General features: G+C 50.3%; 1 protein-coding gene and 2 non-coding genes across 3 annotated transcripts; 2 read left to right on the top strand and 1 right to left on the bottom strand.

The window, feature by feature from the left end:
* Positions 1-1,301: 1,301 nt before the first annotated feature.
* ALOX5AP (arachidonate 5-lipoxygenase activating protein) lies at positions 1,302-10,750 on the bottom strand. The gene is made up of 5 exons (XM_063340395.1): positions 10,500-10,750; positions 5,795-5,894; positions 3,965-4,035; positions 2,928-3,009; positions 1,302-2,570 (listed from the first exon to the last, which is right to left on the bottom strand). The coding sequence occupies exons 1-5, from the start codon at positions 10,567-10,569 to the stop codon at positions 2,408-2,410; spliced, it is 486 nt and encodes a 161-aa protein (XP_063196465.1). The 5' UTR covers positions 10,570-10,750; the 3' UTR covers positions 1,302-2,407.
* A 6,664-nt stretch (positions 10,751-17,414) lies between these two features.
* Positions 17,415-17,488, top strand: TRNAN-GUU (transfer RNA asparagine (anticodon GUU)). Its single transcript has one exon. It is a non-coding gene; the product is annotated as a tRNA-Asn (tRNA).
* A 263-nt stretch (positions 17,489-17,751) lies between these two features.
* On the top strand, positions 17,752-17,824 carry TRNAV-AAC (transfer RNA valine (anticodon AAC)). Its single transcript has one exon. It is a non-coding gene; the product is annotated as a tRNA-Val (tRNA).
* The last annotated feature ends 3,127 nt before the right edge of the window (positions 17,825-20,951 follow it).

The following is a 20,951-nucleotide window of genomic DNA, read 5'->3' as shown; positions in this document are numbered from 1 at the left end:
AGGGTGGCTTTACTGCCAAAACTAGAAACTGGAGTTGTCTAACACAGTGAGGAAAGCCCAAATAGCACTGACGTTGCCTTCCTTCTGTAGAAAGAGTGGGAAGGCAAATGCAACCACAAGGCTTGCCTGCAACATGGAAAACACAGCATGACGTTCACAGAGCATTTACATAGTGATTGATTTATGTACCACCTGTTTGTCTGATACCATCACCATTTCCGTTTATAGATAGATGGAAAATAGATTTTGCCTACATTTTCATCTCTTGTCATCAGAAAGGCTTTGAGGAAGTAAGTAGGAGATATTCTTGCAAAATAAATGATTACAGCAAAAGGTGGGCCTTAGTTCCCTCAGAAGATGACCTGATCTTACCTAAATACAGCTGTGTAGAAACCAGTCATCAAGCCAACAGAGAGGCCTGAGGGTGCTGGCATAGACTATCACCTGACACAAAATTGACATTTGAATCCTCTGCCCTTTATAGCCGGCTGGTGGAGAGCCTCTTCTCATGCTAGCAGGAGACATCAGAAGGAGGTCAAGTGAGCTGCTTCTTACTATAGAGGACAAAAAGGCACCAGGGGAGACCTGCAAGGTGGACACAAAGGGTTGGGAGTGCCACCTCCCACAAGTTATAGTCTTCATAAAAACAAGTCTCAGACCTCAGGGAGACCAGACTGGCTGGAGAGCAGGGACTGTGGTCCTGTTGAAGCGTCTCCTCCTCTGAACCCAGTAACGGTGGTGGCAGCATGAGCCTTTGCTCCAGACCACAGGGGTTACCCCTCTCATCCTGAGGTGCTGCCATCCCTTGGTGGGCTGTCCCCACGGGGCAGAGGGGTGGTGGGTCACCACCAAGCTGCTGACGAGCTATGGAGAGAGGGTGGCAGAGAAGCATGGTATGAAGTGGGGTCTGGAGTGTCTTACAGTGGTTTAAGAAGGAGGGGAGGGAAGGAACATTAAATGCTGTCTGTGCCCAGGAATAAGGCACCTCAGCAGCCATAGGTTAGGAGGTTAGATTATATTTTTTGAATTACCTATTCTAACCAGTGAGAACATGTATTAGCTAATCATCATGCAATAAATATGTTTATTACTAATCTTTCACATCTAAAATTCCTGCAGAAGATAAGAAAAAGCAGGGGGTGTGTTTTTTTGGCAGCGCAAAGGGTCGGGTGGGAAGGAGAGCAGCCGTGCACAAGCGCCTCTGCCCCATCGGGCAGCAACAAAACCCACCAGCCTTGCTGTGGCACAAAGGCAGGCGGATTTCTGTGCCTGCTTCGGCGAACAGCTCTGCAAACCCGCTTCTCATGCAGCAAGGAGTCTCTGTCCCTCCCAAAGGAGTCATAAAATACAGCTTTATCCATCCTCCATGCAGTAATCAGGCAGGCTTAAGAGCTTAAGCACTCATAGGGTAGCAATGTTTAAAAAGATTGCGCTCGCCTGTTTGCCTACCTCGGTCCATTTCTCTAATCAAACCGCTCCTCGGTAAGGACTTGTAGGGGCACATTGTTAGCGATGGAGGCAGAAAATTGAACTTGCTAATAGAGGGGGAGTTGTTAAATTCTTGTCCTGGCGAGGTCATGCCCAGGGCAATTAGCAGCTCTCACGAAGAGCCCGGTGCTGCTCCCTGTGCTCCGCTCCCCGGCCAGCTGCCGAGCCGTGGAGCACTGGGATCACGCAGCAGGCAAAGAAGATGGGAGCAAACAGATTTCCTCCTTTTAGACTGTTTTATTAAACAAAGCCAAGCAAAACAAAACCAACCCCACCAGTCGATACGCCAGCTCCTTATGTACGCAAGACCCCTTTCCACAGCTCTGGGGGAACAAAAAAGGCCGATGCGTAAATGAGATCAGTGTCGGGAGCATTATGCACATGAATATTTATCAAGGAAGACCAGACAGGGGCAAATTGGATGCCCTCCTGCAGCAGCAGGAGCTCGGTCATCAACAAGTGGGAGGGAAGGGGTAGGAGAAGGGTCTGGTCCATGCCTTTGCCTGGGCAGGGGCATGCGGGACGCAGGCAAAAGGCCGTGCCTGCGCTGGAGCCATCGGTCAGGAACGACGCTGAGAGGCTCCTGGGTTTTGGGACAAAAGCTAAGTACAACACAGCTATGAAGCAAGCATACGATGCCTCTACCAGCCATGCAATCAGCTTGCAAGCTGCAGTTTAGGGAAAAAAAACTCTAAAGAATTAACTGGAAGTTGTTACCATTCCTTGGGCGTGCCAAATGCTCACGATAAATCTTTTTCCTGAAGGAAAAAGCAAGGTTAAATCAAACTACAAAGCCCATCAAGCATGAGATTTACAGCAATCTAAAAGGGTTACGGGTTCATTTCTTAAACAGTTGAATTATGGCTGCTTCTGGGTATGGATATATTAAGCACGCTGACCCCCTCAGCGCTGCAGGGAGTTAGGGGATGAGCAGCAATGGAGAGATCGCGCTGGTTATCGTTTTTATGTGCATTTCAAAGTCACTTCCAAAAAAGAAGATGAGATAGTAGTTGAGTATTCCAGCCACGGACATGAGGAACAGGAACAAAATGATGCGCTTTCCAAATAAGTAACCGGGAGTGCTGAGGAGACAGAAAGGGGGGGAAGCAATTCGTTAACGTACGTCACATCGCGCGAGAAGTCCTCAGACTTCAGCCTCTGCTGTTGAGACCAGCTGAAAGGTCTTGGGGGCTGAGATGGAAGGGGCAAATTTCTGCTCTGTCTTGCATTGCAAGGCAGCTGCGGGCTTTCGAATGCCATTTTTGGCATCCATTTGGGTCTGGATTTGGCCTCCTGTGCTCAGCGTAGGCTGCTGCTTACAAAAGTGGCTATTCAGAGGGGCTTGTGCGTCTTCTCGGCTGTCACAGGCTGTGGGACAACCCTGTTCCATGTGCGTGTAATGCTCTTTATTAACATAAAAAGACAAAAAAAGTCCTCACCTCTGAGTCCTTTCCCCGAGGTAGCCCACGAAGTACTTCTGCCTCACAAACAAGTACATCAGGCCGGCAAAGGCGGCAGGAGCTGGGTGAAGGGTAAAACAAGGCGTTAGACACCAGCACAGACCTCTCTGTACGTACTGTCCCCATCTGCCGCCCGGGCTGGTCCGGGAAATGGGAACCTGCAGCCTTGGGCTGTGGGATGAGTACTGGAAGGAGGACAGAGACCTTTGCGTGGGAAAAAGAGCACTTGCCTTGCCCTCACACAGCTTTTCTGAAGCCTTTGTGGGTGTAATCCTGCCACAGCTCTGCCCGCGGCAGAAACCCGGTGTGGGTCGCGCTGGGCTCAGGACGGAGGGTGCCATCTCAGGCACTGCTCTCACCACAAATAAAAGGCAGCCGAAAGAGGCACTTCTCTAGGAGCAGGTGGAGGACTGTGCTATGGTCCAATACCCATTTCTGAGCACATAAAAAGGGGCTTTTCCCCTTTTCCCCACACCTGCAGGCAACAGCCCTCCTCCTGGTTAGGAAACTCCTCTCTTCCAGAAAGAACAGCCACGGACCCCAGGAAAGTACTCATCTTAATTTTAGTAAAACTCAAATTGTATTAAAAGGGATCATATTTAGTCATGCGGGTAAATACTCCTGGGCTGCCCTCAGCACCGGGAAGGGCTGGCAGCTCTGGCAATTTAATCAAATGAGCCCATTTGCAGACCCAGGGGTGAATAATGGAGCATCCAGCATCTGAGTACTAAACCCTCCACCCAAACCAGAGGTGTCTCATCCATAATACCTATATGGGAAATGTCGCTGGCCCCCACTGTCCAGAATCATGCCTGGGAACACATCTGTTGGCATAAACCGTGCCAGGGAGTGTGCTGCTAATTAAACAGCACGGGTAGCTGCAGGACGGCCGAGTGAGACTGGTCCCCCCACTGCAGGAGAAGTTGTTCCCTGGGAGCATAACCTCCGAAATGTTCATCATCCCCTGCTGAAGGCAGTGCAAGGTCGAAGAGGGAAAAAGCTTGTGCGTTAATTACCTTGGCTGCAGAGAAGGCCGGCGCACCAGAGCACGGCCAGAAACGTCGGGTACGCGTGTCCGCAGTTCTGGCTAGAAAGGAATTTGTCAGAGAGAGAGATCAGGACACGGGGGAAAGAGAAGCAAAACTGACGTGTTTCACCAGCCAAGGGTGGCGGGGGGTGAATTTGAGCTGCGCTAATGCCGCTGCGGGTGGGTTTTTGCCCCAGGCCCCTGCTCTGCCTGCAGCAGGCGGCAGCTAGGGGCTGGCTGGTGTGTCCGTGCCCAAACACGGTGGCAACCTCACCCCCGGGTCTGCTTCCCTGTTTGCTCACTGGGATAAAGGATGCCTTTGTCCTGGCTGATATGGAAAACAAACTGCCCCGCGCACACGCCTGGCACCTGCAAAACTGCTTTCCTCCCCCAACCTGTTTGATCATGGCACGTGTATAGTAGATGCTGTGTGCTTTATTGGCCTGGAAAATCCTTGTAATTAAGTCATGTTAATCAAGTTAGTTATTGGCATTGAAAGGTGCATGAAACCAACAAAAGGAGAATCGCACCGCAAATGGGAGTGTCTCACAGAGTTAACGGCAAGGGAGCAGGAATGACTGTGAGACCCCACCTGGAGTACTGTGTCCAGGTCTGGAACCCTCAGCACAAGAAGGACATGGACCTGTTGGAGCAGGTCCAGAGGAGGGCCGTGAAGATGATGAGAGGGCTGGAGCACCTCTCCTATGAAGGCAGGCTGGGAGAATTGGGGTTGTTCAGCCTGGAGAAGAGAAGGCTTTGGGGAGACCTCATAGCAGCCTCCAGTACCTGAAGGGGGCCTACAAGAAAGCTGGGGAGGGGCTGTTTGCAAGGGCATGTAGCGATAGGACGAGGGGCAATGGTTTTAAACTGGAGCAGGGTGGGTTTAGATTAGACATTAGGAAGAAGTTCTTTACAGTGAGGGTGGTGAGACACTGGCACTGGTTGCCCAGAGAGTTGGTGGAGGCCCCATCCCTGGAGACATTCAAGGCCAGGCTTGATGAGGCTCTGAGCAACCTGATCGAGTTGAAGATGTCCCTGCTTACTGTGGGGGAGTTGGACTAGATGACCTTTAAAGGTCCCTTCCAACCCAACACATTCTATGATTCCATGATTCTATGACTTCTAGCTGCCTCCTTTGTCCCGGATTTCTTTCCGAGGGGGAAGTACTCTGCCCTTGGCAGAGGTTGCACACCTGTGAAGGGCAGCACTTGGACATCCCACCCAGTTTCAAGCACAGCATCACTACTTCATGGGTAATAAAAAATATTTTATGTTCTTTTCTCTTCTATGTTGGAATTAATTTTCCCCTCTGCTCTCTCTGAAGGGATGTCAAAGACAGGAGGTACGGATGTGGCGGAGAAGCGGAGAGCCACATGTCAAGGGAGCTGCCCAAGGACCGAGGGGTTTGTATGAGCTTGGCCACCAACCTGCTCCTCAGCAAGTCAGCGTCTCTCCAATGGCTCTTTCCTTGTGAGCGGCAGTGCCCTTGGGACCCCAGCTGTGCTCATATCACGCTGCCAGCATCAGCCGGGGGAACGGGTTCCCAAATTAAGGGACATAATACACCTAAGGGCTGCAAGTCCAATATAAATACAGCACCCGATGTCCAGAAAGGAGCTGGGCTCACCAGCAAACATACTGGAGAACTGCAGGTCTAAACCATCACAGCAATGCACACAGCAGTGGGACTGCAGAGCAAAGCCTTTGAGGGCATTTGGAGCCCACCTTTGGACCCCAAAAGGGTTCAGATTAAACCCTAACAAAGAGAGAGATGAACTCCACTCTGCCCCCACTGGCTCCTCAGGGCTTGTCTACTCACTTGGCCGTGTAGACGCGGTCAAAGGCTGAAGATCCCGGCCGCTGGAACCCTTTGCCATTGCAGTGTTTGCTTTCATGCTCCAGTTTGCTTGCAAAGAAAGCTGTTAAAAAAACACAGAGCATTCGATCTGAGATGTAATTTGGCGATACTGCAGCAGCTGGTCTTTGTGGGATCAGCTCTGTTCTCATGAGCATCAAGGCTGGATGGCAGGAGAGGATGCGAGTGTGTGGAGGTGCAGGATGTGGCCAGGGCGCTCGTTCCATCACCGTGGTATAACCAGGCCCTCTGTGCAAGGGCATGGTGCGATGTGACCTCAGACATCCCCACGTGTTTGTATGTGACTGACAGCAGGCCTCACCTCTGGGCCCTGCTTCATCCCTGCACGGCACATCTGGCAGCCCGCACCTCTGCTGCTGCAGAAGTACAGCCCAGACTCCGTCCTTTGTGCCCCCACAGCAGGAAAAAAGCTTTTTAGACAAAGCTGCCAAACCCAGTTCTCACTCTCTAACAGAGCAGGGAGACAAGGGAGTCTCTTCTTTTTCAGTGATACCCGTTCGCCAAACCAGGGGCACCCTGTGGAGGTGGTTCCTTTCCCAGAAGGCCTCACTGAGAACCTGGTCCTGATGGCTGATTGCCATGTGTCCGTATGGTGTGTGTCCTCCTTTTAACCAACAGTGCTGCGTCAGAGTGTTAGCTGCTGCAAAAATGCAGCACCTCAAGATAATGTATCATGCGCCTGACAAACACAGTTTACCTGATGACACTAAAGCAGAGACCATCAATCATGTGTCTAAATGGACCAGGCAGAGCCCTGACAGGCTACAAGCTGCAAGCTTCGTATGGTCATGCATCCCAGCTCGGTGTACCCAAATCTTTCTCCAGTTTAGAATATCAGCCAGATATATATAAAAGATAACCCATCAGGAAAGATATTATTATAACAATAAAAGTGTATCTTGATAAACTGCAGGATTTAATCCCTAGAATCTGAATTTTTCCCCCTCCCTGATTCTGTAAGTAGGTCTTTTGTATTTCCATTGCCTTCACTAAAAGGTACTGAGTGACTTCCTGGGTACATACAGCCTTTCTCCAGAAAAACCCACTGTGCTTTAAGCCAGCATTCCCACTTTAAGCCAGGCTGCAGACCCTCCCACTGTCACCAGCGGGGTGCACTGGCCGGTTCCTGGAGGACCTGGCCCTGGGGGACCCAGAGCAGACAGCACAGCCACCAAGAGCTCCTGGCATCTCCATCTGCATGCCACCCCAGCCTTTGGCATGGAGCTATTAACCTGCCTACGGTGTCTAAGAGGACCTAGTTGAAGAGGACTAGGTTGGATGGCAATTTTTTGTACAGTGGAAAGCTGCTGTGATGGAAAACCACTTCCTGCAGGTCTGGGACTGCATGGGCTCAGTGGGATATGTAGCATACCCCCTCGCTTCCTTTTAGCATGTATGTGAAACCACTAGAACATGCCACAGCTTTTATAACGGAGTAAACTATATATATCTCCCTTTCTGCTGCTGCAGTTGCTTCCACTTCCCAAATGCCAGTGTGCCACTGCAGAGAGGCTCCGCAATGCCAGGAGCCATCAGGCTGAACACAGACGTGTCCAACGTGACAGAGGTCACTGAGGACAAGAACTTGGAGGTGCTGGTGATGACACTCCTGGTGCACAGTCTCTGGGATCGGGGCTGGGCAGGCATGGGTGTGCTGGGTCTCCTGGGAAGGGTCTGGCTGTGGAGGTCCAGGCATCTGTCCTGGAAGCTCTTACTGTCTCCAGCATGGTCTATGGATCCTTGGTCAACAGACTGGGCATTAGGGTACGGTTATCATATACACCCACATCACGGATGAGTGGCAGGCTTTGTCTCACCTCATTTCAGAGACATTGAGAAACACTGGGGAGATGGACGTTTTCCTTCTGTAAACAGTGGGTGGCAGAGGGAAATAGAGGAAAGGCACCTCCAGAGGTCAATCCATCCCTCAGAGAGCTAGTGGCATGAGAGAAACCACCCCACCAAAGGGCTGATCTTTGTCCATTGACTCAAGAAAGAGCTTAGACAACCACCTCACACAAGACATCCACCTTTTCTTTAGAGAAAATGCCTGGGTTGATCACCTCCAACCCACTGTTTTTCCTCAGGACCACGTGGACCCCCAAGATGAGGGCAGTGAATTGGAAGGGAACCCAGCATGTAACTGTCAGATGGAGAGGTAGAGCCTCTTGCTTCAAGTGAGCTTTTCACCCTGGGAGTGGCTCCCCAGTTGTGTGTTTCCTTAGCCCTGTCAACCTCACATGCCCTGCAGCCTCCCAAAATCTCCCCAGAAGGCAGCCCAAGAGGTGGGTCCCAGCTGCCTGGGCCTCAGCCAGGCTGAAGCTCTGCAAAGGACTGGAACAGAGCTGACAGATCACATCCAGGGGTGGCCCTCGCTGTAGGTTTGCAGTCACATCACAGCAGCATTGGGATCCTGTTAGCCTGGCACTGGGGAAATGGGAGACTACAGCATGAAGCAGCTTGCAACACCATGGTTATATTTCCTGGTCTTTACCCTGAACCCCAAGGCAAGAAGTTGGTTTCACAAGCCGACATGAGACGACTGAGTGGAGCAGGGCTGGAGCTGAGGGGTTTAATTCAGCTCAGCTGCACCAGAAGTTGATGCCCTGAGGTTCCAGGGATGCACAGGCTGCCCTGAGCCTGAACCACTGCAGTCCCGCTCTGGTACAAGAGCTGAATCCAAGCCTGGTTGTTTCACAAGTTCATTCCAACACAAACCATGTGCTGATACTCCAACCTAGCCAGTGCTGGCAAATGTGCAGGTTACCCCTTCTTTCTGTGGACTTCACTTTGCTTCCTCCGTCCTGATCTGCTCAGCGATGACCACTGATTTGCCCTGAAAGCTGCTGACTTGCAGCATTTCTCTGACGCAAGAACAAAACCTAAAGCTACATGTGTGACTCAGTGGCATCCGGCCACATAAACCACTCTGTAGGATATGGAGATTCCTGACACAAACAAGGTGACAGTAAATGGACAAGGTGACAGTAAATGGACAGCACCACAGCCCACCTTCAGCTTTGGCAACAACAGCATCCACCCGAACTGTTTTCTAATCCTGCAGGAAAGAATACAAACCCTAATGTACTTGGTACTGGTTTCATGTACTAAGCAGATGCCCAAGTAGTTTGCTGAACCAGAGGCACAGCAAGAGTTCAGTACAACTGATACGCCCTGACGAGCATTTCTACTGCCTTGTGTGTTGCATTCGTTGCAGGACTGCATATCAGCCCGGTCTTCCTAGACAGAAAGCCAGGGAGGAGGAAATCAAATGACGTGAGGTCTGAAATCGTGGTCTGGGGCTGTGTGCCACTATCTTGGCACGCAGGGTCCCTTGCCAAGCGCTGCGCTGCCCGTTCGTGACGGTTGGGTCAATAATCTCACAGACAGATTTCCATGAGATGAAAATGCCCATCAGGCTGGAAGGCAAATGCTCAAGTTTCAGAGTGAGAGGAAATAACTGTGTATAAAGTCATCTGCTTAAATAGCAAGAAATGTATATTGGACACACTTTTTCAATTGCAGTATGTGCTCTGATCTCTATTACGTGCCGTCTTCTGTGACATCACACACTGTGCATTTACCAGAAAACAGCACTGGGTTACAGAATGTGGCATTTAGCGCCTGTGTCGAAACGAAACCCGTCTGCACCTCTTTTTTTTTTTCGCTGTCTGACAGCCAGGCTCACGCTGAGGCTCCCACCACTTCCCCTCTCTGCAGCAGCCCAAGAACAGCCCATTTCCTAGGACCGAACGTGAGGTTTGCGCTCAGCGGGAATCTCCCATTCATACCAAGAAGCCTTCACAGAAGATTTCTAGCACTTGTGTCAGCTCCCCGCGTCCCACTGGTAACTCTCCTTGGACCTGGGCAATCTCAGTGCAGCTGGGGCAAAGCCCACTGCCTTCTCTGTGTATCCTGGGCAGAACTTCCTGCTAAAATGATTAAGTATTTTGTAAGAGATGACGATCAGGTTAAAATCAGTTTTGCACAAGACTTGTTGGTTTGTTTAAAAAAGCCTGAAGAACAGTAGGGACTACAGAGGACTGAATAAGAGCTAAAAAAGGAAACTTCTCCATTGCAGGAAATGCGCAGTCTCCTTGGGGCTGCAGTTAACTGAGATTAGTGGGACTGTAGGACCTGGAGATGCAGGAAAGCAGAAGAATTGCCTGCCCACAAGTAACCCGGACAGACTCCCCCGAGGAGTCGGTGCAGTTTCGCCCCCTTCGCCCAGCTCCGTGCAAAGGGCTGACCCATGGCAGCCCCCGGGGCCCCGGCCCCTGCCCATGGCTGGGGAGCAGCCCCAGCTGCCCACGTTAGGGACTTTAGCCAGGAAAGCAGGTCTCAGTCCACAAATCAAATAGCATATTTTCACAGGATATCTCAGCATATTAGTCCTTTCGTTAGCTGGCATATGTACAACAAACTCACTCGAGAATATCACAGTAAGACCGTGCGACTGCCAAGATACTGCAACATCGGCATGCAAGATTTTATGCTTAGAAGATAATTTCTAAGGCCAAAGCCATGCCTAAGCACACATGCACTTATAACCAGAGATTATTTATCCAAAGATCACATCAGCATACATCATCCTGAACTTTTCTCAGCTCCCTTTTAGCCCTTAAATAAATGCTTATTTTCATCTTACCGTTCTGGACAACACTTATCAAAGTGACGATGGCGAGCAGGACAACACTTCCCAGGGTTTCCTGGTCCATTTCGCGAGTGGGCTGGTGGGGTGGACGGTGCAGCCTCGGTGGCAGCTCAGCCCTGCAAGCGCAGAAGGAGGAAGTGAAGGTCTTTCTTATCTTGAATCGCGAAACATTTCCTATGGCTTCACAGGAGAGTGGCAGCACCCTGCGCTCGGGTGGCTGTGACAGCCACACAGCCACAGACTCGCTCACTCACTCATCATATACAGATGAAACCCAGAGAAACAGAAGATTATACGTCCGTGATCTAAGAGGGTATATGATGTGGAAAGATAACTGCTGCCCTTCCTGCACAGGAGCAGAATAGCAACCTTGATATCTCAAGTACATCTGAGCATTTGGCTAGCTGTGTGGAACAGCGGAAAGTAGCTGGGAGGAGAAATAGTGTTGGCGAGTCTCAGTAACCCAGTCTCATGCCTGCTGCTCTCAGGTGTGTGCCCTTCCTCGTCACATCTCCATCAGCCTCGACAGTGAGGAGACACCAGGTCTCCAGGTCCACCAGGCATATTTGGACGGGCAGTACACAAATGCTGTGAGCATCACGGGTGGCTACAGAAACACGTCTTTCCTTACCAGGAATGGATTCTGCATCCTTCCCCCTACAGATAACTCCCTGGAAGACAGTGACAGCTGCCAGCATTCAGCATTTTACAGGCTCAGACTCCACAGTTGTACCCCAGTTTTAGTAATCGAAGCCCAACACGGCTGAACATAATTGCTGCAGCACGTTCAGGTCTTGGGTTTGACCCCGTGATGGAGATGGCAGGGAAGCACAGGCTGCGGTGTTGGACGGCTGCAGAAAGTCCCACAGCTTCTGTCAGATCACTGGAAAGCATCCTCACCCAAACTGCACATCACTTGCTGACCACTCTGCACCCTTTTGCCCGTATTTTGATGGGGAGAAGCCTTATGAAAAATCCTTACCTTTAGTAGGGATTTAACACTAATAAAAGTAATATTTTCACTGGACTGAGTTCTGGACAACTTTTGCCCCGTCTGTCTGTCTGTCTGTACTCCACCACATGCCATCCAGAAGGTCTGAGTGCCGCCCAGCATCCAAACCACGGCCAGATAACTGGTTTTCTGTCTCTGGATGGGACACAGCCTGGTAGGAGTTCCCAGCAGGTGCCAAGCTGTGAAATCCATCTTGTTCAATGGGGGCACCTTTACCTACATCAGTGTTTTTATCCAGTCTTTCTATCATGCAAATTATTGTTATCTGTATTATTAGCTATGAAAAACTCTCAGGTACTTTGGGTACAAGCAAATAAACAGAAACACGCTGGTTGAGAGACAGGTGTTTAACACTGTGAGTTGTGACCTCTTTGTTAACTTAACAGAAGGCTGTCTTTCCAGGATACTTTCCCTATAGTCCATGCAGACACAACTGTGTGAGCAGCAAGACTGTAAATAGTATCTAGGTTGAGATTGGGCCTTTTATTAGGCCAAATGCTTTTATTAGGGCTGAAGTTCTCTTTTCCCCCACAAAACGGCCTTTTCTTACTGGAGCTTCAAAGTTTGTGTTTTGTGGTCTACTGAGCGCAGGATCATAGCCGGTATTTGAGGATGGTATTTAATGCTAAGCTTCGACTAATCTCCTGAAGAGGAAAACCCACCACCTGAAAGCGGTTACGGAATTAAGTCCAAAGAGGTATATTTTCCAAGCAGAGACCAGTGCCATGACCGTGAAGAAAGGACCGGTGCATGGACACGGGCAGGCAGGAGGGAGCTGCTGATGGGAGAGGGGGAAGGAGAGAGCACAGATCCTCAGGGCATCTGCAGCTGGATGAATCCCAGTCATCCTCCCACAGCAGGCACTGATCCTTCTTTTTCTTACGCCGGTGTAAACCTAGCAGGCAGCTTGCAGCTTGCTTTTGATTTACACGGAGCAGTAAAAGCAGACGGAGACCGCTCTGAGACAGCAAGCCTCCAACTTGCCATGAAAATGCACGCTCTTCCCTACTTTCAAAGGCTTTCAAAGGTGGCTTCAATTTGGCAGGAGTCTCATGTTAAGGCAGTAGGAATCAGGCTGCTAAGGTCTGACATGGCCATAACGCAGGCTTTGCTGCCGCTCGGTGCCTCTCCCCACATTGTCATCCCCGCTTTGCTCTTCTGCTCTCCCCCTTCCGATTGCTGCCTGTCCCCTGGCACTGCCCGGCACTGCGGGAGCCGCCGGTGGCACCGGCACTTCGCTGGAAACCCAGCCCGTTACTTCCTCATGCTGAGGCCAGCTCCAAAGTCATCCCTCACAGACGTGTGGAGGAAAACAGGCCTTCAGCCTCCTCCCTGCAAAAAAACCCCAACCGTGACATCAACTCCAGGGGCTTGCTAAGCTGATTTCTGGGTATGCAGGAAGAAAAAAGCTTTGCCAACAAGAATCTGTTTGGTATGGCTGACTTAAGAACTGCAGGTTTTTTAGTTTTTTGTTGTTTGTTTTTTTTAAGTGCAACATCACTCTGAGGGCTCTACTTAGGAAAAAGGAGAGGAAATAAAAGGGGTATGAGAGACACCAAAGAAGCCCTGTCCCTTTACCCGGCAGAGCAACACTGTTGTAAATATAGTTGGACAGTGCAGAAACTCCTTGGAGGGGGGAATATTACCTTTTCATACCCCTTGGCACTGGAATAGCTGCAGGACGGAAGGCGTCTCTGGCAATTTTTTTGCAATTTGGGGAATTGCCTTGGCAAAGGAGGGATAAGGTGGAGCCAAAATGACTCTGCAAACAGCTTCTGCCATATCTACACATTAAATTGTTCCCTGACCCTGAAACCTAAACATCTGGGTGCCTCTTGCCTCCCCTTCTTTTGCAGGATACACAGAGGATCACTGCAAGGATCAAAGTTGGCACCACCTGAAAACACTGACCCCCCGGGAGAAAGATCACCACCGTCATGTCCCATTTGGCCATTTGAAATAGGGGATTTTCTCAAGTGGGACAAAAAAAAAGGCGGGGGGGGGGGAGGGATGGACACCCTGGGGAACGATGCCTGCACCCGCTGCAACCCCCAGCTGCGGTCGGTGCTCCCCAGGCACAGGTAATTCTGCGCTTCAGCAGCTGCCGTCAGCCCCCAGCCCTTCTGCTTGCTGCATCGCTATTTGACATCCCCCTCTCCCTGTCTGAGGAAGATAACCTTGGCACAGTGAGCCATGAAGCTCATGAAAACGTGCAAAGCCAGCCAGCTTTTCCAGTGGCGCTGCGAGGCTTCCCGCACATTAATCTCCTCCTCTGGAAATCTTGAACAGCCAGTCAAAATAATCCTTTCAGAGAATTGCTTTCATACTGAAGAGGAAAGGACTGGAGGAACACAGATCTATAAATATCTTTTGGGATGTTCGCCTCTCCGCTCGTGCGCTCTGCTCAGCACTTGGCTGCAAGGACTCCAATGAAAGTGTGTGTCCTAATAAAATAAAAGCTGTTCCTGGGAAGTGCCTATATATAAGTGTCAGTCAACACACAGCCGCATGCTTTGTCATAAATACGGTGGGGCAAAACCCTTTTGGACTGGTTGGTTAATATTAGCACTGTGCTTTGTAAACTTAAAAGCACCACAGAACCACCAAATAGATAGTACATAAACGTATGTGTGTGTGAGTACCTGCCATCACGTCAGCCTGCTTCAGCATCGCATCCTTTCCAAAGCCCGACAAACCCACGAATCTCCAGCATGAACACAGCTGGAAACGGGAAGTGCAACATGAAGAGAAGGGCAACGCTGCAGTTTTTTAAAAGCTGTCTTCATTTTGCGCGGCCAAGAGAATGGCACCGTGGGAGCAGTCAGAGCGCTGCTGTGCAAACCTCTCCTTCTCCACATTTCCCAGACTTCATCCTTTTCGTTACTGTCTCCGTCCTCCATTTGTCCAAACTCAGCTCAAAACACTGCGCTTGAAGACAGAACCCCCTGGCGCAGCCTCCTCCTCACCCTCCGTGTCTCGCCCACTGCTCTCCCCAGTAAAATTTGCCTTTTTCTAGGAGCACCGTGTGCCGCTGACATCCCTGCGGCTGCGCTTCACCCTCTGGTCCATTTCTGCAGGCCCCCGCCTCGCCATCAAGCCCCGTGTAACCGAGTTTGTGTGCCGGGGCTCGCCTTCCCCACAGCGCCTGTTTGGGTTTGTCTTTATTAAATTTCCGTGGGTTGAGCCTGGAGCGTTGCTGCAATGTAGTGAGACCAGTTTAAATCCGAGCCCCTCCTAGGGGGCTCAAGCCCATCTCAAGGATGCTGGAAACCCGCCTCCGACCTGGGCACATCTGCAGATTTGGTATTTTCTCTGCCTTCAGGAGATCAGAGAATTGAGCAGGGCCCAGGACAGCCCCTTCTGAGGCCTTTTTGGCAAAGCCCCCTGATTTCCTAGGGAGCTATTGGTCAATAGGGTTTGAGCGGTGCCCTGTGAGTGGCAGAGCCACCTCCTGGGGGTTTCTTCTCTCTTGTCTCTTCCCCCCTTGCTCCCAAGAAGCAGCTTCTCAGCAGCCATTGTGATACCATGATGTGTCACTGTGGCGGCATCCTGAAGCCCCAGCAACCGGCCACCCTGTCACAGGAGGAAATTCACAGTACCACAGAAGGGCTGAGGTTGGAAGGCACCTCTGGAGGTCATCTGGTCCAACCCACTGGGATGGAGACTCTACAACCTCCCTGGGTGACTTCTGCCTGTGCTCGGTCACCCTCACAGTGAAAAAGTGTTTCCTGATGTTCAGGTGGAACCTCCTGTGTTTCAGTTAGTGCCCATTGCCTCTGGTCCTGCCATTGGACACACTGAAGAGAGCCTGGCTCAATCCTCTTTGCACCCTCCCTCCAGATATTTATAGATATTGATGAGATCCTCCTGAGACTTCTCTTTCCCAGGCAGAACAGTCCCAGCTCTCAGCATTTCCTCCTAGGAGAGGCGCTTCAGTCCCTTCATCATCTTAGTGGTCCTTCATCGGAGCCTCTCCAGTATGTCCCTGTCTCTCTTGTGCTGGGGACCTCAGAACTGGACACAGCACAACAGGTGTGTCCTCTTGACCTGCTGGCAACACTTCTCCTAATGCAGCCCAGGATACCATTCACTGCCTTTGCTGCAAAGGCTCGTTGCTGGTTTATGTTCAACATGGTGTCCATCAGGACCCTGAGGTCCTTTTCAGCCAAGCTGCTTTCCAGCTATCGGCTCCCAGCATATACCAGTGCATGGGGCTGTTACTCCCCAGGTGCAGGACTTTGCACTTGTCCTTGTTGAAATTCATGCTGTTCCTGTCAGCCCATTTCTCCAACCTGTTGAAGTCCCTCTGGATGGCAGCACGACCCTCTGGCATATGAGCTACTCCTCTGAGTTTGGTGGTGTCTGCAAACTTGCTGAAGGTACACTCAGCCCCATCATCCAGATCATTAATGAAGATGTTGAACAGGACTGGACCCCGTATTGATCCCTGGGGCACACCACTAGTTACCGGCCTCAAACTAGGCTTTGTGCCACTGATCACCATTTTCTGGTCCTGGACATTCAGCCAGTTTCAATCCACCTGTCTGCTCATCCAGCCCGTACATGAGCAGCTTCCCTGTGAGGATTGTATGGGAGACAGTCTCAAAAGCCTTACTGAAGTCCAGGTAGATAATATCCACTGTTCTCCCCTCAGCTACCATCCCCATCATGGAATATTATTGAGTTGGTCAAGTATGACTCCCCCTTGGTGAAGCCATGATGATGATTTCTGATTATCAAGTACTCCTGATGATTTCTTTGTCCAGCATTAGCTGCTCCACCATCTTCCCAGGGATTGCGGTGAGGCTGACCAGCCTGTAGGTCATCCTTCTTGCCCTTCTTGAAGATGGGGGTGATGTGCTTTCCTCCAGTCCTTGGGCACTTCTCCCAGTTGCCATGATTGATCAAAGAGGATCGAGAGTGGCCTTGCAATGACATCTGCCATCTCCCTCAGCACTTGTGGGTACGTCCCGTCAGGGCCCAAGGACTTATGTATGTGGAAGTCGCTTAAGAATTCCCTGACCTGATCCTCAACCACCAAGGGTACATCCCTTCCTTGCTCTGGCCTTTCCCCTCAGTCTCTGGGACCTGGGATTCCTGAAGGCGAATTACACTACTTTGGCATCATTTGGTTTTCACAACTCTTGTTGGTTTTTGTTAACACCTTATGACCTTTTAGGTGGCTGCAAATTGACTGCTTAATAATTAATTTAATGGACTTAGAGCTGAAGCGAGGCTGCCTGGGCAGCGGTTTCCCTTCCCTTTGAGATGTTTCTTTTGCCCTGACTCATTTCTGCTGGTGATTCCACTTTCCGTTAACCCTTTCAAATAATTATCACACGCCTTTCGATGGTGCGGGATGAATTTTGCCTTCTGCTCCTCAAGTCTCTGGTCACAACTAGTCCTTTTGTATTGGAACTACAGGAAGAAAAGGCATTGGATACTTTACTACTAACTAATAGGCTAAGGTTTATTTTGGCCTTGCTTGACCTTGGCATATACTCGGAGAGCTTTCACTTGCCAACTGCTCTGCGTCACAAAGGAGCTGTCAGGCTCCCCTTGCAGTTGTCCCGCCAAAATACATAACTTTAAACCCTGTTTTTTTTCTGCATGTCTGCTGTTTTCCTCTCCCTTGCTCCTATGGGAAAGGCCACAGAAACGGGGGGAAAGAAGAGAAGGAATATTCTTCGGATTAAAAAAGTGAATGGACACCCAAAGTGCGGCAGAAGAAGCGGCAGGAATTCAAAGGGAAACTCTTCCGGGGCACTGTCTCAGGGGGGAGCTGTTCCGTGGGGTCACAGCGGGTCCCCGGGGGTGCGAGGGCAGAGCCCCCCCCCGCTCCCCACCCGTCCCGGCGCGGCCATCAGGACTGGGTCGGCGGCGGCTGTTTTCAGCGTGTCTCTGTGGCGCAATCGGTTAGCGCGTTCGGCTGTTAACCGAAAGGTTGGTGGTTCGAGCCCACCCAGGGACGGAGCGCAGCTCTTTTGTTAGGGCCCGCTCCCTGGGGTGGGCGTGAAGGACCAAGGGCGGGATACCCCTTTTTCTTCTCCAGCGGCTGGATCCGTCCTGAGCCGCTTTAATGCCGCTGGGAGCTGGCCGAGACCCGCTCCAGCGCCAGGGTGTCGCCCTTTACCTAGAGAAACTTTCCCGGTGGCCGCTGCCGTGCAGCTGCGCGCCGCCATGTTGGGTCTTCTCTGTCAAGGGGGGCTGCAGTTACAACGTACATCAGCGGGCGTTTCCGTAGTGTAGTGGTTATCACGTTCGCCTAACACGCGAAAGGTCCCCGGTTCGAAACCGGGCGGAAACACCAAATTTTTTTCCCTCCCCCCCCCCATCATCGCTTATCTTTCTGTGTTACCGGACACGTCAGTTCTCCCTGGTCTACCTTTAAAACAGCTCGTCAGGCGGCCCCGCGCGGCCTGGGGGGACAATCACCCGCCGTGGGGCACAGCCGCGTCCCCGCTCGGGAGGGGGAGATGGCGACCTGCCGCTGCAGGGGAGGGGCGAGGGCACGGGCGGGGAAGTTTCGTTCTGAAGATTATTTAGCTGGAAGATTCAGTTCGTTCCCCCGCACGAACTCCCCCTCCTCAGACTTTTCCCTCGTCTGCTTGGGAGGGTGACCCAAAGGAGGAAAAAGGAGCTCCTTCAAGGAGCTGACATAATCTGAGCATCGACAGAAACTTTGGACAAAAACTTCAAAAACAGTATGATTCCACCACCAAATAATAGCATTTTCACTGCTTGCCCCCCTGGGCAGGACGTAGGCATAGAAGATTTGGCTAGTTCACACAAAAAACATGAAGTTTTGACTGGAGATTATGCCAGTTCATGGCAACATTTATGGTGCTGCGGCACAAAGGGTTTAAAAATCTTCTCTTCCCATGGCAAAGCAAGGCTCGAAGGCAGAGGGAAGAAAAAAGAGGGATGGATAGTCAGCGAAATAGTGTAACATGCTATCTTAAAAAAGTCAAATGCACAGCTTCTTTCTCACAGCTTTCCCCGTCACTTAAATCTCTGGCTCTGCTACACCAGTAGAAAGGGCAAGCCAGTGAAAATACGGATACAGAAAAACAAAACAACCTACACAAAAGGTAAAGTTATGGAAGTACTGTAAAACACTGCTTAAAACTCAAATACATATCGTTTACAAAGAAATTACGGGCCACCCCCTCTCTAAGCCAAAGAGGTTGAACACACAGTCCACTAACAGAGGGATATAAACCAGCTCGGGGCTCTCCACCTCTGGTGTTTGCATCAAAAGGTTCTGCAGCAGGACCAGTCACCAGGACCAAAGTCCGTTTTTCTAAGGAGGAAGGGGAGACGCCTCCTCGCCAGGTACTTCCACAGAGGGTTTCCCAGTGTATTGCCAACCCTTACAGCTCACGGGTTATTTTAACATGTTGCCTATTTCTAAATTGGACAGGATTACAGCTAGCCCAAACCCTGTCCTGGGCATTTTAGGTTGGATATTAGGAAAAATTTCCTCACAGAAAGGGTTGTCAAGCATTGGAACAGGCTGCCCAGGGAAGTGGTTGAGGCACCATCCCTGGAGGTATTTAAAAGACGGGTAGACGTGGTGCTTGGGGACATCGTTTAGTGGTGACGGAGTTAGGCTGATGGTTGGACTTGATGATTTTAAAAGTCCCTTCCCACCTAGGCAATTCTATGATTAGAGAAGCTCCTTTAGATAGTCATTTACATAAAACAGTAATATAGACCTAAGTCCAGGGAGAAACATCTCCTGAGGGTTTCTTCAGCCTGTCTCCAGAAAACGTAAGCTGGAGGCACCCAGCCCTCAACAGGTTCCTCTTCCAGTCCCTATGTTAAAAAGGCCAGGCCTACTTCTGTACACTCCTCTCCTGGAATTCACTCTCCTTCGTGAGCCCCGTGGCTCCGCCGCGTTCTCCTGCACAGCGCAGCTTCACCGTCTCCCTCAGAAACAACCACACTGTGTTTGTGCACAGCGGTGCGAAACTACGCATGCTGCAAACTTCATCGGCTGTGTAATTCTGTTCACCTTAGTCTCTCTCTCACTCTGTCTGCACCCTGTCCTAGGTCTATACTTAGCCTGTAAGCTTTTCCACTCCCAGGCTGAATCCCGGTGGACTTTAAAGCACGGCACACGCTTGGGGAGCTGCGTGGAGAATAACCTGCTCGCAAAGTAACACACTTTGCTCTGAGCACAGAGTGGCTGACGAAGAGAAGAGCAGCTGCTTGGCTTTGCAAAAGGAACAGGGACAAGAAACAACTGCTCTCCGCTGATGTATTGTCAGGAAGGGAATAATTATTTAAAGCAAAAAAACAACATCAAGATCAAAATCAGACCTGTAATCAGCACCACAATGAGTTTCTAGAACAGTGCCCTAGCAGGTATACAGCCAAAAATCCATCCCAGCAGCTCCCCCGCACATGGACTGGTTTATTGCAGGCAGGATGAGAGAAAGCAGCCCTTTCTTTTTCCTATACTCTTTGATAAAAACTGTTTTAATATACCATCAAGTAGTAAGATCTGAATCAGTGCCACCTCCTCCATAGAGCTGATTCTGAACTAAAAGCTGTAAATCTGTGTCACAATTGTGCCTTTCCCAAATCAGAAGACACAGACTGACAAGATCATGCGATGCAAGAAGTGAAGAAACATGTAAAATATAATCCCTTCAAGTGCTCAAAGCCATAACTTTGGGAAACTTACCCCTTAACACTGATAAAACCTCCAAAATACTGTGACTAACTTCTGCTCACTCACCGTATTTCCTCTATGCCCACCTAGTTTATTTCTAATTGACAGAAAACTAATACTTTGTGTTCTCCTTACGGCAAATAAAAAGCTGCATTTTAAATCTAGTCTCAAAACAAGGAGTCCAGTAACCACCAAATTCCAAATGGTTTCTTCAGGCACAGGGGTTTCATTCATTCGCAGCTGAATTCTCACCTGCATTGGATCTGAGGCAGTAAAACACTTATGGAAACAAATCTGCACAGCATCATCTTTAGTTAACTACTTCAGAAAAGAAGGCAGCAAAGAACTTACTGCATTAACAGACTTAGTTTCATACTAACTTTAATCTCAAGTGTTATTTCCTCTTGGAGCTTCTATACATATGAGTCCCCATACTGTATCCCACACAGCTGCAGACCAAGGACTCCTAACATACACGTACAGATGTGTCGTCCCCCCCCCCCTTTTCTGCTACTAACCTTGTTGTCCTCTCAGTACCTGAAGGGGACCTACAGGAGAAGATAGGCAGGGACTCTTTATTCAGGAGTGGAGCGATAGGACAAGGGGAAACGATTTTAAACTGAAAGAGGGGAGATTTAGATTAGATACTAGGAAGGAATTCTTTCCTGTGAGGGTGGTGAGGCACTGGAACAGGTTGCCCAGAGAAGCTGTGGATGCCCCATCCCTGGAAGTGTTCAAGGCCAGGCTGGATGGG

The sequence above is a fragment of the Chroicocephalus ridibundus genome, chromosome 1 (assembly GCF_963924245.1).
Source record: "Chroicocephalus ridibundus chromosome 1, bChrRid1.1, whole genome shotgun sequence".
NCBI lineage: Eukaryota > Metazoa > Chordata > Aves > Charadriiformes > Laridae > Chroicocephalus > Chroicocephalus ridibundus.
This window is presented reverse-complemented; position numbering and strand designations above follow the sequence as displayed.

Bases quoted from the DNA above. Each gene is read 5' to 3' on its own strand.
- ALOX5AP (XM_063340395.1), bottom strand. From the start codon at position 10,569: ATGGACCAGGAAACCCTGGGAAGTGTTGTCCTGCTCGCCATCGTCACT. The intron at 4,036-5,794 runs GTGAGTAGACAA...ATTCCTTTCTAG, and splicing joins GACCGCGTCTACACGGCCAA to CCAGAACTGCGGACACGCGT. The intron at 3,010-3,964 runs GTAATTAACGCA...CCCTTCACCCAG, and splicing joins CGGCCTTCTCTGCAGCCAAG to CTCCTGCCGCCTTTGCCGGC.